Genomic DNA, 18,162 nt, shown 5'->3' on the forward strand with positions numbered 1-18,162 from the left:
GGGATGGTTTGTGGCATATCCTCCACCAAGGTTTGGCTGCCAAGATCAGGCTTCAAAATGTTGGTGCTACAAATGTTGCATGCAAACTTTGTGCTAGAGATAAAACAGTTCAGCATGTCTTCAGGACATGCCCGCATGCAAAGATTTTGTTGGCATGGTTTTAGGCTGGATTTAACTATTTTTTTCACCTTCCTGCGTTCTTTTTGTGAAAGGGCCTCTCATTGGGGACATTTTGGATGATTAGGGACAACTGCATATTTTTATGGTGCACAGTTCAACTACCTGTTATTGGATTGCTATGGAAATATAGGTGCAATGCTACTTTCCATGAGGAACCATCCCCTTTTAGCTTAGGTGAATTGAGGCTTTTTAAGCAGGAATTTACTTTGCTTGTAAAAGTGAATTCAGTTTTTTCCATAAAGATGTTGAATCCCTACCTATTGGTGTAGAATGTTTGCGTTTCTGTTTTTTTCAGAAACAGAATTTCCTTATAATCTTGTTATGCCATTCAGTGCTGTTATTGTACCATCTGGTCCACAGTTACTGAGGTTCTTGCACCTGGACTATGGTATTACTAGAATCTAGTATTTGAACCTAAGTACTTGAGATGCACCCTTTGCCCAATCTGCAGTTGCACTGAACCCTGGTGCTAATTCATAGGGGATTTATCACAATGATACTAAAATCATAATATATAAACCTTTTATAGTATGTTATTGTGGTTTATGCCCAAACTAGAATTTTTCCTAACTTTCCACGTATTTTTCTTATCTTGGTTTTTAGCTTTTATCAATTTAGTGCTGCACTTGTGTCTGCATTGTTGAACCAGACCTCAAATTTTTTTGCACCTGCAGACATCCTTGCTTCTGCACCCATGGACCTTGGTAACTTTTATCTTGTCAGATATGTGCTTGATGCATGATACCTTAGTTATATTTGCATTGCAAGTAAATTTCTAAAGAAGTTCTAAGCAGAAAAACACCTTTAACAGATATGGGTGCATTGCTAAAACAATAGTTTTAGTAGCATCTTGCAGTAGAAAATGGTTTATTGTCTATCTAGACCACTGATAATGTAATGCATTTGAGATTTTCTATGCCTGATTGGTACCTTTGAATTGTTAGTGAGATGCACATATTTCTGACATGTTGGAGGGGCTGACACAGGAGTGGCAGGCAAAGCAGCGTAAGAAAACAAAGGAGTTAAGAAGGCAACGGAAGGAAGAGGAAGCTGAGGAGGAGAAAAAAAGGGAAGAGTATCGAGAAATTGGTTCTCGTTTTATGGGCTACCCTGAAAAGGAAGTCAAGAGTGCAAAGCTCCTTGTTTCAAGCTTCATAAAGTCAGGTGAAGATGTTGAAGAGGTATGCATAGTTATGAATAGATAACTGTCGAAGCATCTCCAGATGGCTTGAGAAAGGTTCTGAATTACATTGAATGCATATATTTTAAGCATCATCTACTCCCACTGCTTCTCAACATCATTTCTGTATTTAAGGTGTACAGCACCAATGATTAATTCCTGGATTGCTTGTTTTGCAATTTCCTGGGTTATTTTGATCACTGACATCTCTTTAATTATGTGCTTCTCCGCTATTTCATTCTTGTATCCTAAGTTAGCTTGCCATTCAACAGTTCATGTCTTTCTCCTAGATGATCAAGTTTTAGCGGACCTCTTGTTTATATATGTTTTGAGGTTGATTCTTGTTTATGGGACATATTTCAGCGCAAAATCTCGTACTTCTCGAGATAAAGTCCAAAAGCTCAAGTGTGAGACCCTGTGTACTTAAGAGGGAACCATTGTCACCTCACCAACCCTCCTCTCGCTTTTGGCCAACACTTTCCAGCTCAAGTGTGGTTCTCCCTTGTAGATCTTAGGGATCTAATGGCCCAGTCAAACCAAGTCAAGAGCTCCCTAAGGCTTCTACTTGCATTACCACCAGTCCAAGGATTCAAAAATTAGTGTTTAAGGTGAAAGATAGGATTGCTAGGGTTCTTTAGAGTGAATTCCATATTTGAGTTCAAAGCTAAGTTGCACAAAGCACCAAAACGTTTCGGAGTTTCCGAAACTGGTACGTTTAGAAATGTCACCTCTCAAAAATGGAAACATCATCTGAAATATGTTTATATATATAATTTTTTTTTATAAATAAGTGAATAACGCATTATCTTGCAAGAAAAAAGGGAATAAGACCCGGGTCATAGATGACAATTTAGAACGAAAACCAAGTCTATATCAGCTCTCATAGATGATTACGTGATGGTCGAGTTTTGGAGTTTCAGGTACGGGTACGTCCCGAAATGCTAGGTTCCTAGAAGTTTCGTGCAACATAGGTGCAAAGGGAAGATCCCCAAATACACACAACCAAGGAACTACAAATTGATTTCAGAGAGTAAACCCTAGCAAAATAGTTTAAAGGATTTTTGTAAAGAATAAAAATGATGGGAGGACGGAAGACTAGTGCCTTAGCTTGTTAATATTTTTTTTGAGGGCATATGGGGTCAAGCATCAACACACTTCAATAGGATTGGAGTGGATTTAGGTTCAATAAGCTAGGGCAAGTCCATTCACTATCCCTAGACTCTTCAATCTTTAAGGACAAAATAAGGGAAATAATCCACTCGCATCCTTCCTGAAAGACTTGGAAGAAGGGTTTGTTAAGAGAGAATGAAAATAAAATACCAAGCCCACCTGCTTACTGCATAATTGCCATCATCAAGAAACAAAACCAAGACAATGAAAGTCCACTTACTTTATCATACATTCATTGAAGCTTCACCAATATCTATCCAAGAAAAGAGTAAAATCCACATCATCATAACCTTTCCAAAAGGTTGCTCAACTCATCCATCCATAGCCAATTTATAAGAAGCAGAAAATTGTAAAAATTTGAGAGTTGCTAAGGGATTTCTCCCCCAATTCATTCCATGTGAAAATGAAAGAAAGTGCAGCTCTGTTTTTAGATGAGGTGCTCAAGTTCCTTTACATTAAAATATTATTTTTCTAGGCTAAAAGCATCTAATCTAGCCTATGGAAAAGAAAAAGTCCTTCTTCTTCAATTAATTAATCTAAACTGCATAAATTGAGGGGTACTCATGCCACACCTCCAAATTCTAAGGGGAATGAACCCTTAAAGGCAGTGTTATTTGGGAGCGGGAGCGGGAGCGACATTTTCAGAAGCTCCCGGTTTGGGAGCGAATCCCAGAGTGTTTTTTATATAATATATCTATTTTATATTTTTTATATTTTGATACATATATGTCAACAAAAACATGTAGAATACTTAATTAGATATAAAAAACATAAAAAAACATAGATTGAACCATATAACAAAAATCATCTAGAAGTTATAATTTTCATCAACCACGTCCACAAGTTAGTAACATACAACATATTGAGTCTCATGATTCATCAATCTTAAAGTTTCAAGCTTTCAAAATTCAATATATAACATTTATCATCATTGATCACCAAAGTTGTACTTGTAAGCTAAGTGTAACCATTACAACAAATAATATCTAACTTGAAATGAAATGTTATAAAATGAAATGAAATGAAACAACTTTCAACTTCCATGAAGCATCATATTCATAATTCATTACTAATGAGTTATAATTGCCAACTTCAAACTTAAATTGTCATATATTGTTTAAGAAAATATCATAATAAATATGAAAGAGTCAATAGTTATAAAAACTACTAGAAACTAGAAAAGAGAAGTAAATCTATTATCTATTTCTTATGTTTGGGCCTCTTGCCACCACGAGAAATGTCTAATTTTTTAGTCTTGTTGGAAAATCAGGATCTTTGTCATTAATATCACCCTCTAAGCATTAATATCCAGAGGTATCTTTGTCATTACCTTTGTATCTGTATAGGGATCTTTGTCATTAATATCACCCTCTAAGCATTAACATAAGATAGAAAAAGTATAGCATGTCAAGTCAAGATTTTGTTTGAGTGATGCGTACATTTTTAGGAGGGTCATGATAGAGGAGTTCGACAACCAATGTCACTAACATCAAGGTACATAGAGGGATTGGTGCTCTTGATTAAATACGAGTTCCATACCCTAATACATGACAAAACTCAATGGAAAGAAACATTGCAATCCCCCAATCCTGAAATCCTGAAAAACTGATAAGTCTGCTGGATTTTGAATGAAATCTAAAATTCTACTTTTTCCATATGAAATCCAATGAGGCTGGAACCACTCTCAAACATCCTGAGTCATTTCATGGTAATGTTAAAAATTTAAGTAAAAGGATGAAAATGAAGATTACCATGACTAGCATATCAACTAGGGCCATAGACTTGATCATTAAGCTGCCCCACTCAAAAATTATTTGTTTCTTTAAAAAAAAATTGCATTTCGAACATTACTACAAAAAAAAAATTGCAAAAAAGGCAAAACGCTCCCGAAAACGTTCCTGAAAAGGCAGGGAGCGAAATTTTTTTTAGGGAGCGCGGGTTGGGAGCGGGATCGAGGGGGGGGGGGGGGGGGGCGCTCCCTCGCAACACTGCTCAAATGTATACCATCTCCATGAATGAGGGGTATAAGTGGCCCTTTGGCACAGCGTCCAGTCTCCAAAGTCCCTTCCACAAGGAATAAGTCTTCAACCTGCCACCCAAATCCTCTAAGCTCCCTTAAATGTGGGTACACAAATCCCAAATGCTCTTCCAAGGTGGGAAAATGGGCTTCATGACTCATGACCTGTCATCTTCCAAGGTAGAGGCTCCTTCCTTCCAAGGCCAGCTAAACCCACCAATAGCAAGCACCAAACAAGGGACAACCCTCCAAATCTGGCCCCAAAGTGATACACCATAATCCCCAAATGCAAAACGCAGAGCTTCTTCAAATCAACAATTCAAAGGTCAGCTTACACATTCATATTTAAAACAAACTGAGTCGTTTCAAGTTGAAAGCTGCATAAGATAAAGGTTGACTCTGTCCAGGGCTCTTTCAAGTTGGCCCTCCTATTTTTTCAAATCAGATCAATTTTAAATCAACATCAAGTGAGCCCAGATCTATTTATAAGTTGGCTCAAACCTTTTGAAGATTTGTTGTATATGTATATATAACCTAATTCTTGCTCCAAAAAGTCATTTATAGATGTCTTTTGGTCTGCAATATGCACACCTTTTCCGAAAACAGCAGCAAGGACACTACAGATAGAAAATATACCATCTCCTGAAGTGCAGACAGTCTGTTACAGGGCTTGTTTAAGGTACCTTCCGCCCCATATTAACTGACAAATATGGTTGGCAGTAGAAACTTTCTTTGTTGCATTTTCTTTCTTGCTTCCTGTCAAAAAAATCATGGTCATAACCCTGTAGATCAAACCCTCCAATACTGAAATTGACAAACTGAAAACATTGATGAGGCATGGCATGACATCAATTATCTTCCTCAATTCTTCAACTTGCTTGGTGTCATATACAGAAATTTCTGCTTTGGCAGCTGTCCCATGTGTTAATGTTTGTAGCATTGGACAGGAAATTCCACACAAGTCTACGTGTCAAGACATGTGGATGTTGTCCAAAGTCTTTACCTTAGTAATTCACTTTCATTAAAGGAATTATTAAAGTGATGTGATTTTTATAAAGGTGAGTTTAATCTAATGAAATGTAAAGGTTTTGACATTAGTAAATTAGATGAATCTTAACCATTGATCTCATGTGAGGTGAGATTTAATCTCAACCATCAATCACTTTGGAGATTAGGGTTAATGGATTCAGTCATAACTCAAGATTATAAAAGCAAGGCTAGGTGAAGAAGAAAGACACACAAGAGACATTGAGAGATTGAGTCATGAAGGACAGTGATTCAAAGAGAACACAAGGGTGATAAAGGATCTTCATCCAGTGTTCAGGCTAAGGGAGAGAGGAAAAAGTGCAGCAGCAAGGAGAAGTCAGATTCAGAAAATAAGTGGAGGGTGTACAACAGGGAGGCTGTACTAGATTTTTTGGGCACAAGTTTGCAGCTGCTAGATAGCTTGCAGACAGCACGTAGCAGGCTGTACGCAGCACAAGGAGCAGCAGGGGCTGCATGAGTGGCAGCAGATTCATACGAGATTGTAGAGGCTGTGCGAATATACTATATAGCTGTAGGCCATATGGGTGACGCAGTAGTAGCGGCAACAGTGCTGTATGTGTGGGACAAACCATATGAGGGCCATATAGCCAGTGAAAGTACAGATCGGGTTTCTTCAGGGGCTGATCAGCCAAGTTCTAAATTGCTATAATTTTCCTGTATTTCTCTTTGGGCCATTTTCCTAGGAAGGGAGGCCTTGTATACTGAGATATTATTTTAATGAACACAGATTCGAAGGGCAGAAATATTTTGTGTTATTGTGAAATTGGTTTCATCCGCTAGTGATTTTATTTACTAGTATAGATCCCAATAGTGCATCTTATTTAGTAAGCTGTATTTTAAATTAATTAACAGCAAGGAAATTACTAGAAAGTAATTTGCCAGTTCACTAGGGTTTGGAAATTTAACACCGTGTTCTCAATATTTTTTGAGGTGCCACTTGAAGGGTTGCAAAAGTGGAACATTGCAGGTGTTGATCTAATTATTGCATATGGGTATCAAGATTTCATTATCGTGTACATTGCCTACACATTGTATGCCACTTGGAAGGATCTCATAAAATAGCATGAACATTTCTTCTCATCTATCAAAGCCCATAGTACAGTCAAGAAACTATACAGCCAAAACCAAACAAAGGAATTTACTTCTGCCATGGCATAGGTGTGTGGTGCAGAGTAGATTGCTATGAGGGGAAGACTTTTCCTCTTAGTACAACAAATTACTTCACAAGTGTCAATCATCCCGACTTATCCAGAGATATCTTGAGCAATTACACCCGCTGCTGTCACCTAACTCTGCAATTTTTCATTGTGTTCTGTCTCTTTGAAAACTCCTCCATCAATATCTTGCAAACCCATGATCAACATGAGATCCATCTTTCATGATGCTGGACTACAAAATATCTTGCCCCAAAACAGGCAGTACCTTTTGTATTTTCCCTTTTTACATCTGACCTACTCTATCATATTAAAGGATCAGAAAGCAGGGTTACCAAGGGTAATTTTGCACCAGTTAGGTGGGTAACATGACCCACTTTTTTTTTCTTGAAAATGATAATTCTAGTGATTGAAAACTTTATCCTCATACAACATCAAAACATCCCCCTGACTGTGGTAGAGACTCAGGAATAAGCACACCTTGTATAATACTAGGGGATCACCTCATGACTGTACCCATCGCAGTACTACATTATGTGCCATTGCTACACCATGTTGCCGTACTGACCTATGCTCTGGCTGCACCTTGCTTGCTTGTTGTCCCTAGCATGCTTGTTGTCCCTTGCTTGCTTGTTGTCCTTAGCATGCTTGCTGTTGCATGCTAGCTGTCCCTTGCATGCTAGATGTGACATTGCATGCTTGGTGTATATGCTGCTAAGTACCATACAACTGCCCCAATGTTAGTTAGCTGTCCCTTGCACGCTGCTCTCCTTTGGAGACAGATGCTCCAACAGTTCTCGGCAGTTCTGGCAGTTCCGGCTGTTCCCGGCAGTCCCTGCAGTTCCCGGCAGTTCCGACAGTTCTGGCTATTCCCGACAGTTCCTAGCAATTCCCGGCAGTTCCTGGCAGTTACCGGCAGTTCTGGCAGTTCCGACAGTTCCCGACGGTTTCGACAGTTCTGGCAATTCCGGCTATTCCCAGTAGTTCCCGACAATTCCGGCTTTTCCCAACAGTTCCGGTAGTTCTAGCTATTCCTGACAGTTCCCGACAGTTCTGGGAGTTCCGACTTCTGCCCTCTGGATTAGGGCAGCGTTATCGTTTAGGATCTCTCCTCCTGCTAAAACCCAAAGACAAGTAGAGAGGAAGAGATCCCAAGTGTGTTGAAAATGACTTGAAGGCCACCTCTATTTATACTAAAACGTTGAGCACAAGGGTTTATTTGGTTGCTGGCCGACCTTGACGAATTGTCCCATAACACAAACAAATTTATATCTCCATGAATACTTATCGGAATCAGATGATTTTTAGATCAATCCTACACTTCTCAATGAGAGGGATCCAAAAAAAATATCAGCTTCCACTAATAAGATGACCCACATGGAGTTTGGCCCTAGTTGCCAATTTTAACATAGAGTTGGTGACAGCTTGGTCATGGGAGTGAGATTTTGTTATTAGTGGCCCAGAGGATTTTGGACGAGTTCTATGAGGCCCAATGGGGATCGCTCGCAACATTTCATTATTAGGGTTAGTTCTGCATAATTTATTCTTGGTTCTGTTGCATTCCAACAATTCTCGTAAAACAAGATTATTATTGAGTATATCTTAATTAAATATGCTTAAGATGTCATGGAGTATTTGATGAAACACCTTAGTGTAATAGCTCGTTGGAACCGAAACGAAGAGATCTATAGGATGGGACGGTGAAAAGTGACTTTCAGTGGCTGGAGGGATTGTATAGGCGGATTTACAATTTCCTAGATAAAAGTGATTTTAATTAGTCACTAATTAAATAAAAAGGGGAAAATGCTTAAAAAGGCTAGAAGGGAAAAATGACCTATATAAAATAAAATAAAAGTCACTTAAATAAAGTGAAGGGCAGAATCTTCTAGAATGGAAATAAAATAATAAAATAATAAAATAAAATGCTTCTAGAAGGATGGAGAGGGATCCATTAGATCTATAAAAGGAGGGGAAGCAAATCATTTGGGACATCTTGGAGTTGAGTAATTTTCTTATTGGAGAGGTTTGGGAATGAGGTTCTCAGCTTTCAACAAGCCCCAGGATGAAAACCCTTGGGTTTCCTATTGTGAGTTGGACGAAAACCCAACCCACCATTGAGGAGATTTCACCTAGAAATCTCATGGAGCTTCAATGGTATTATTGGAGATTAGATCTGCAACAAATCTGAAGATTGGAGTGAGGATAATCCAAATCCTCAATTGAAGCTACATTTCTAGTTGCAGTTTATTATATCTCAACTATCTTCAATAATATTGGCATGTAATCCTTATTTCAGTTATTATAATAAAGCTGAGTTTGAGTTGCCGCATTTTTATTGATTTTTGTGGTTTTATTGTAAAATTTAATCCATTTGCTGGCAATGCTATTTGTGTTAAATTCTGCAAATTGTATGATGTTTTGAATGTATTCTATGGAGTAATATTGGAAAATAAAATCCCTATGAATTTTTAATGAAAATATTCGTTCAGGATATTACAGTGGTATCAGAGTTGGTTTTCCTGCCAGCTGGGTTCACATGTCAAAATTGTTGAATCAGATTTTTATTGCAGGTCTTGGAGCAAAAATCTCAATTTCAAGGAGAATTGATGGCCGGAAAGACCGAGATTATAATTCTTGTGATTTCTTATTGTGATTGGTTTGGAGCTCAAGTGAGTTTTTGTTGGATATACTGGGTGGGGGGGTGAATCCGTATTTCTTTTACAATTATTATCTTATACTAGTTAAGATCACTTAATAGAAACAAAACACAAGATGTACAACAAAAGAATAATTTTATTAACAAGAATAATGAGGACTCCAATCCTCTTTTACAACAATAATTTGTACAATCACACTTATAATTCCTTCAGGGCTCCAACCCTAGACAAAGACTCCAATCTTTGATTTCAAACCAAGCTCCAACCTGTACTATACCAAGCTCCAACTTGGTCTACTTGAGGACTCCAATCCTCTCCAATAATTCAGGCTCCAACTTGGTTTTCCACAAGGCTTCAACCTTGTGTGAGGACTCCAATCCTCTAGGGCTCCAACCCTCTGCTTCAATTCTTCAAAATAGTTATAGTACTGCTTTAGGACTTCTAATATATTCTGCAACTAGTCCTGAAAACAACTCCAAGATTTGCTTCAACAAATTCTACAAAATGCTTTAGGGGTTAGTTCATCAAGGTCATCTTCAACAGGGCTAGTATTTTCTCCAAGCCTCATCCCTCAAACGGTCTTCTTTAAAGCTACTTCATTAGGGCTTCAAAAGTGCTTATTCTTCATAGATGACTTCTTCAGGATGGTGCTTTAACACCACTGCTTCAAAGTTGCACAATATGTCTTCTCCAAGCAAGTCTTCAAGTACTCTTCAAGGGCTGCTTCAAGCTTCAACACAACTGATTCAAAGCTTATCTTCAAATGTGCTTTAAGATACTCTTCATTGCTTTTCTATACTTCTATATTCTTCTCCAACGCTTTCCTCAGACGCTGCCCAAAAGACTTCTTTAAGAGATGCCCAAACTCCAAACTAAATGTCATAGGTCTAAAGTATTCACAAGCATAGGTCCGATCAAAGATAACTTTAGGTCCAAACACGGGTCCGAGCTTTTCTTCAAGTGCAACAGGTCTGATGTCACAAATTTGAGCTTTTCAAGTGCAATAGGTCTGGTGTCATAGGTCCGAAGTGTTAGTGCACAGATCCAAACTGTTCAAGTCACGGTCATCCACAAGTCTGAGAGTGTTAGCCTCAGGTTTGTACCACAAGTCTGAGAGATTATCCCATCATGTTGCCTTAAACTTGAGCTCCTTCTGCCAGGTCCGAGCTTCTCTACAAGTGCAACAGGTCTGATCCAAAAACCAACCTTAGGTTTGAACTAGAGTGAAGCTTGCCTTAGGATCCAAGCCACAACGATATGCTACAGGTTCAAATTAGATCATAGGTCAGAGTATCTTTGTCCACAGGTCCGAGCTCCTTCTTGTCTAAATCCGAGGTCTATTACCTAGGCTACATGTATGTTTGAGTTGTTAGAAGTGTGAGATACTATAGGAGGTGCCAAGCTTCAAATTCAAGCTGAAAGGAGGTCACAACTTTGAGATAATGCCTCTGTCCAAGGGTCCAAATAGAAGAATATTTTTGTCCAAGTAGTCGTTCACAAATCGGTGATGTAATTCATAACCGAACCATAGAAAAAATCAAAATAAAATTTGCCAATCCTTAGCCTCTCTTCTTCTCTTTATCTCAGATCCGAATCTTTATCTCTATACTTGACCTAGTTTCATAGCCAAAATGAGGAGTCCGACTTGGTATTTATACTTTTTCGAATATGTGAAAGGACATGTCTATTGGCTTGGATAGGGCCGACTTGTAGGCCGACTTGTTAGGCTATAAAAAAATACATATTTGTCTTTATTCTTTCACAGTTTTATCTGCTAGTGATTTAAGCAAAGCACCTTGGGGAAGGTCAACGTATGCATTTGCTTCAAGTTGAAGTTGGAGACACTATTTTGTGCTTCATCTTTAAGGCTCAAGTCTTCAGGAGCAGGTAGACCTCAATAGACAGACAAGGTGGCTGTTCCAAAATGTCCAAGGCTTGAAATTCAGAAGGTTTTTCTTCAGGTAGAACTCGATGGTCCTTTTGCAATTTATCAAGAACTGGAAAGGCACATACTGAATCTTGCCCACTAGAGACATACTCTGCTCCAATTTGGGATATGCCTTAGATTTCACATTCAAAGCATGTAACATTTTGGATTTGATTTTGGCTTTTCAAACAACTCAAACTCTTCAACAAGGTCAAGAGATATGTTAAAAGCTAAGCTTTTGACAGTAGTGTTGGGACATGGTGGAAGGATATCCTGAATGACTTCTTCACAAATTTTCCGCACATTTGTACCAACTACAGTGATCCAAGATAATCCTTTTGATGTAGCATCCATATCAATTATTGCAAATCCTTTTGGCACCATGACATATAGTGCTAGGGCTTCCTTCATGTACCTAAGGTTTCATTACCATATATTTTTTCATCTAGGGCATATTAAGGCATGCTTCAACAATTCTAGGGTCTTGACATCAATGGACACCTTATCTAATAGTTTTAGCTTGAGGGTTTCAGGTGAAACTCTCAGCTAGTTTTGGTGATCCTCCACAATAACCCTAGCTAGTATTTAGGCAATTTTTGTGGTTCTTCATAGCCACCCTAGTTGGCTTATCATTGTGTTATTGCAAGAGACTTTTTTCGAGTGCCGAAGATAAATTTATTTGCTAGACTCTCATTGTTGCAGGTATTGGAAATCGAACTATTTTCCCTAGGAGGCTAAGACTATTGCTACATTTCAGATTGATTGCCAAATTTCAAAGGGACGAATAGTCATATTGGAGGCCGAAATCTCACCTTTTGAGGCAGGACGAATTTATAATACCTGAAGGTGATCAAAGCTTACTATCCAGGGGACTTAGTGCTTACAAATTGGAGATTGATTTCCTCTTGATTGTGTAATGGCCCTTCCTAAATTATTTTGGAACATGATTAATCTCTACATGTTGAGGCCAATTTTGGAGGCCATGGGACCCATGTCGTTTTTGGAAAAGGCTTAGGAAGGGAAGAGGGGCCGAAATGTTTTGTTGACATAGTGTGGGGGCCACCCACATGAGGAAATACGCACCACCTTAGAGGAAAGTTCGAATGACTAAGGAGGGAAAGTCGAATTGCTAGTTGGAGGGGGCCCGCGTGGGAAAAGAGGCCCATGAATTATAATAGAGGAGGCTCAGCCTCATTTGGAAGCTTTTGGACATATTGAACTCAACCTTAGTTGCTCGAGTTGCTTAGCTGAGTTACCAGCTGTTTAGCATCAAGTTTTCTTGGCGGGAGACTCAAACCTTTCTTCGGGGGACTTCGAGTGCTACCCTGGGAAGGCAATTTGTACTACCTTGGAGGAGAGCCAGTGGAGTTTCACATTCACATCATTCAACATTTGTCTCAGCCAGTGCGTGTTTCCGGAGGACACAGAAGAGGAACATGCCGGTGCTTCTTGTGGGTTCATCCGGGCAACAATTGCCAGGGGAGTTTGGGCATTGGAGCTATAGTGGAGGATCAACCTTTCAGGAGAGTTTTGGAGTTGGAGGTGGCTGCATTGGAGCAGTTTGATTTACTGTCACATGGGCTAGCGCAGAGAGCCATCATTGGGCTCATGTGGGAGTTGGAGGAAGGAATTGTAGAGTTGGAGTTGGCCCGGAGAAGTAGGGGAAAATCTTAGTGGGGAAGCATCTTAGCACTTGGGAGTGATTTGGAGGACGTTTCCAATGAGCTAAAGATTGGTCGTATTTCCCAGCGTAAGGAGGAGGACGTGGTGCTTGGAGGCTGAATTTCTGGGGTCAAAACCAGGCCAAACCCTTTCTAGGTTTTGGTTGAGGAGCTTGGGGTTAATTTTGTAGATTTTTTTGGGCAGATTTGAGGGGTCAAATAGGGGTCCCAACTCGGCCAGTAGCTAGAGGAGCTAGGGGGGAATTTGGGCCAAAATTCAGAGGTCAACACTTGGCCAATTCCTTCGTGCGTTATTCTGGGTATTTGGTGGAGAGGCTGGGGTTAATCTCCCGGAATTTTCAGAGCACTGGAGGTGGGGTTTCCAACAACATCTTTGCAGCAGACAAAGCTGTTTCAGAAGAGCAGCACAGGGTGTCATTGCAATAGTTATTTGTGCCATTTGGGTTTGACATATTACAACCTGGGCTTGATCATGCTTGCCATTGAGGCAAGCCCTGGTGCACTACTTCCACATTATTGTTCTTTGCTCCCAGATTATAATAAAATGGCTTAGCTGTTGGTTATTCCTGAACTTTTTATGGGTGTACACCGAATGTTTCAATTTTATGGTGTTTCTTTTATTGTTTGCCTTGTATAGCACTATTTTTCCTAGTTTGGAACATTACAGATTGTCTAGGTCGAATTTGGGAGGTTGACGTTTGAACTTGTTATTGCAGATCATCTTGATCAATTGGGAGATCAAGCTTATATCCTCTTATTATAGGTCAAATTACACTATAATTGACGGTCGAATTCATCTATTGGCAGAGATCGAACCCTTCTTGTTTTTAGTAGGTCGAGATTATCTTTCACGGGTTAAATCTCATCTATTCAACAAACTGTGTTTATTGTTCTTAAGGGTCCAAAATATCATTGCCTTTCAGAGGATCAAATGCGACTATTTGGTAGCCAAATTAATTCTTGCAAGACATCAATGAAGATCTAAAAGATCAATTCATTGCCCAAAAGTCAGAGAATTCTTAGATGTTGATTTCTTATCAATCCAGAGTTTAGATTCCTCATTTGAGGGTCGAATCACCTTTACTTGAAGGCCAAGTTCAACTATCCTTTGTGGGTCAAGCCTTTCAGATCTGGGTAGATCAAATTTATCCTTCTTGTAGCCAATTCCAAACTCTTGCACATTATCTTGTGAAGGCTGAATTTCCAGTCATTAGAGGCAAAATACATTTGCAGTTGAGTTTCTATATCATAATAAGGTATCCAGGCTTGTTGAAACCTATGTTACAGGAAACGACCCCGAATGTGGCGTCCCCTTACTTGAAACTCCTTGAAATGCTGCCAAAATGTGACTGAAACATCAAGTGGCTTTTGCTTATTTGGAGACGCCATCAAAACACCGCTAAAAAGTTTCTATGACGTTTCGGCCCAATTCTGCCTCGTTTTTGGCTAATTTTGCCCCATTTCCATAACCGTTTTTCTTTCGTGGGCTCACTCAAGCATCCAAGAAGGTTGTGGGGCTCTTCTATGGCCAAATAGATTTAATATAACACTAATTTTTATGTCTAGCCACTCCACACTAATTTATCTCTAATCAATCCATGCTCTAGTTCTGCTAAAAAAGCAACTTGTTCTATTTTTGTTAATGAAGATGAGGTTTAGGATTATAAGATATGTAACTGTACTTGTCATTAGCGTATGTTATGTTTCATTTTCAGCACATATAGCCACGTATAAAGGTTGCTTTTGGATGTAAAGCCTCATGTATAAAGGCTGATTTTCGCGTCTTGGATGTGCAACCTCATTTATAAATGATAATTTTGGATTTTGAATCATTTAATCATCTATGGGAGTTAACATTGATTGGGTTTTCCTTCTGAAATGTCATTTACGTGTCTCATTCTTTTTTTTCCTTGCAAGATGCGTTGTTAACTTATTTATAAGAAAATTCTGTACATATATATATATATATATATATATATATATATATATATATATATATATGACATTTCACCCGCTGTTTCCATTTTTGGGGGGTCGCGTTTCCAGCCGTACTTGTTTCAGAACCTTCTAGATGTTTTGGCTTTTTGTGCAACTTAGGTTGAAGCTGGTTATTATCTTGAAGATTGTATTTTTGAAGATTATATGTTGTGGGAACTATCACATTTCGTGATTCTTCTTTCTAGGCCAAGTTAGATCAATGAAGTCCAGTTTCGTTAGTGACTATCCGTATTGTTTGGGAGCTATTTATTTACCCCTACTTTGATGGGTTGAGTGTATATATATATATATATATATATATATTTATATATTTAAAGCGGTCGAGGTCAACTCCCATAGTTGACTGAGATCAACCATCGAGAGGCCGAATTTTATCTAGTGGAAGCCGAGATCTATTGTGGATATCAAAGATCGAGTTTAGCATGCTGAATCTTTTGAAGGTCAATTTTCGAAGATTATTATTTGATACTTGATACCTTCATCCGCAGAGGGTTTAATTCTTTCCTAGTGATCAATTAAAGGAGCAGAGTTTACTTGCATTTCCAGAGGTCGAGTAGCAGAAAGCATGTCATTCCAGGGTTGAGTTATTCGTCTTAATTGGGTGAGTTCCTGAAGATATATAATTTATTTGAGAAAGGGCAGAATTATTCTCTTATCCAAATCAAATTTTGTGGCTGACCTAGTTTCTACAGTGTTGGAGCGAAATAGGTTTTGGTATTGTAATTTTAGAATTTGATTTGCCCTGCTATATTTTCTGGTTGAAGGTGTTCACTTTTCACAAATTGTTTCAGAATAAGTATGTCCTCAAACTGTTTAAAATTGTCAATTAAAAGAGAAGTACATTAAGAAGCTACAAAAAATATTTGTCTTTGTTATATCGTAGCTGTGTTGTGAGGATGTTGCCTTAGGTTCATAATTGAGTATGATCTGTGGCTGTATGGTTGTCGCATTGCTGCTGTTGTATCATCATCATCTTGATATATGCTATTGTCATAGATTTGTCAAAGCCCTGTAATAGTGAGTAATGAGGGTGTCTTGTGTGTCAGTTGGCCATATAAGCAAAGTTTATTGCTGTGCATGTATTGAGTCAAAAAATTATTGTGTGCTGCTGGTGAAGTTGATAGTCGGAAGGTATGGCTGAGTGAGAGAGCATGTTTACTAAGGTGTCGAGTCGAAGTATGCTAATGTATTATCTTTATGGATTTGTGTATATTGCCATTAGTGTTTTATGGGTTGATGAGTTGAGTGTAAGATGCTTATGGGCCAGAGTCTTGTTGAGGGTTTGTTTCTATATAACATTGTGCTATAACCTTGTGTATCTTCCTACTAAATGATGATGGAAATTGAGAAGACCCTAGAAGATGTCAGAAATACCTTCAATGACTTCGAAAGACGATGGAACCAATGACAATTCAAGATATCACTTGCACTTTGTTCTTTGGCTGCAATGCTTCTTTGGACCAAATAGCAAAACCAAACAACAGAGCCTTTTCAAAGAGGGAACACGCTATCCTACAACTGGAACAAATAAGGGATTTGCAAAAAGAACTGGAGGTAGGGAGGTGGCCCTTTGCACTTGGGTCATATTTGAAGAACCATAAGATAACTAAGAAAACCCTCCTTAATCTAGAGAAATCAAGCTCACAACTTTCCAAGGTGAGCCGATCAGGATTTGAGGATTCTAAATTGGGCTTGAAAGCCAACAATGCTTTCCTTGATACAACAAAGATTCTTAGAGCACCCTTGTGAAGGGGTGAGACTTATAGTTGCCTCCTATCTGAACAAGCTCATGAGGATAACCTCACCTATACTTCCCTACAATGATGATATCACGAGGAAAGTTTTCTAGCTGATAGTGGAAAAATTTTAAGACTTGGATAACGCCTTGGGTCCTGTTGTTGCCCAGATTGTACAGGCATCGCGACAACCGCTTAGGGCAGGGGCTGTCACTTTGATCCCTGCCCCCTCCATTCTAGATGTCTCCCAACAACAGGCTATGGGGGGTAGTCCCTATGGAAATGAGGTGAAGGAAAACAAGTCGGGAACCAACTTGTGTGGGGGACACGGATGATTGGCCTAGCTACTTGGTAGAATTTAGCAAGATTAATTATTTATGTTTTGCAGATTTCTGTGGTGTGGTTTTTGAGGTTCAGTACTTAGATATTCCACAGTCTTCATTTTTGCATTGTCTACGTTTCGAGTCTAGAACAAGACTCATCCTCAGGACTGATTTACAAAGAAGTGAAGTGTTGGTTATAAATATGTTTTTTAAGGAATTTTTAGGACAGCCGACTTAGTTCAATTCAATTTTAATTATTTATTGTATTTTATTTAATTATTTAATAAGTTTGATGATGCTGCGTTGATGTCTTATCCTATTATATCTTATGTTTTTAATATTCATGTTATTAAAGTCTATAACTCATGCTAGTGTTACTCTTTTTGGTTTGTTTTATAAAGTTAATTTATTTGAAATAATTTTTTTTTTCTCGATAAAGACTAATTCTATTAAGTGGAAAATATAGTACAATCAAGAGAAGCATGAGATCCGCAGACCGGAAATGATGTATCCATCAACCTCGGTCTCGGTGAAAAGATATAAACTTAAGGTGATAGCAGATAGCAAGAAATGACAGACAAATCAAATGATCTTTACCCCATAGGGGTAGAAGCTACAACGCATTGTTTTTTCCCTTTCTTTTTGTTGACTCTTGTCCAGCCATCCTGGGGAGGATGAGCTAGGACAACTTGAAGGCTGGGAAATTCTGACGTCTGAAATTCCTTTTCAGATTCTGAGGAGGTCTCATGGCTGCGCTTCAGGGCAATTGTTGCGTCCGGGGGCAGGTCCTCAGTGACCATGGGGGGATCCATCAGCTGAGGCCCCTGCTCTGGTTCTGAATCACTGTCTTCATCCTTCGAACCTGGGGAGCTGGGGCTCCCTGTCGGCGGAGGAGGGCGGGGAGTCCAACGCTTGGGCTTGGATTTTGCATTATAACCCTTTTTCGATCTTGCTGTCAGCGATGGGCAGGAATTCTACAGGTGTCCTGTAAGGCGACAGTGGCGGCACCGAAAGGCAGTGTTCTCGTAGTCTAGAGGCTGAGTCCAGACATAGTCCTTGATCTTGAGATTGATTTGCTCTGGCAATCCCTT

General features: G+C 39.0%; 1 protein-coding gene across 1 annotated transcript in view; it reads left to right on the forward strand.

The window, feature by feature from the left end:
* The window catches only part of LOC149168769 (protein PALE CRESS, chloroplastic-like), a 269,623-nt gene that overhangs the window by 34,992 nt on the left and 216,469 nt on the right, over positions 1-18,162 (forward strand). The window contains exon 3 of the mRNA XM_089428419.1: positions 1,167-1,361. Coding sequence (XP_089284545.1) covers positions 1,167-1,361 — 195 coding nt within the window. The remainder of the gene's footprint in view (positions 1-1,166; positions 1,362-18,162) is intronic.

Source organism: Pinus tabuliformis, chromosome 4_2 (assembly GCF_031772625.1).
Source record: "Pinus tabuliformis cultivar Carrire ecotype Pingquan chromosome 4_2, CPIR1, whole genome shotgun sequence".
NCBI lineage: Eukaryota > Viridiplantae > Streptophyta > Pinopsida > Pinales > Pinaceae > Pinus > Pinus tabuliformis.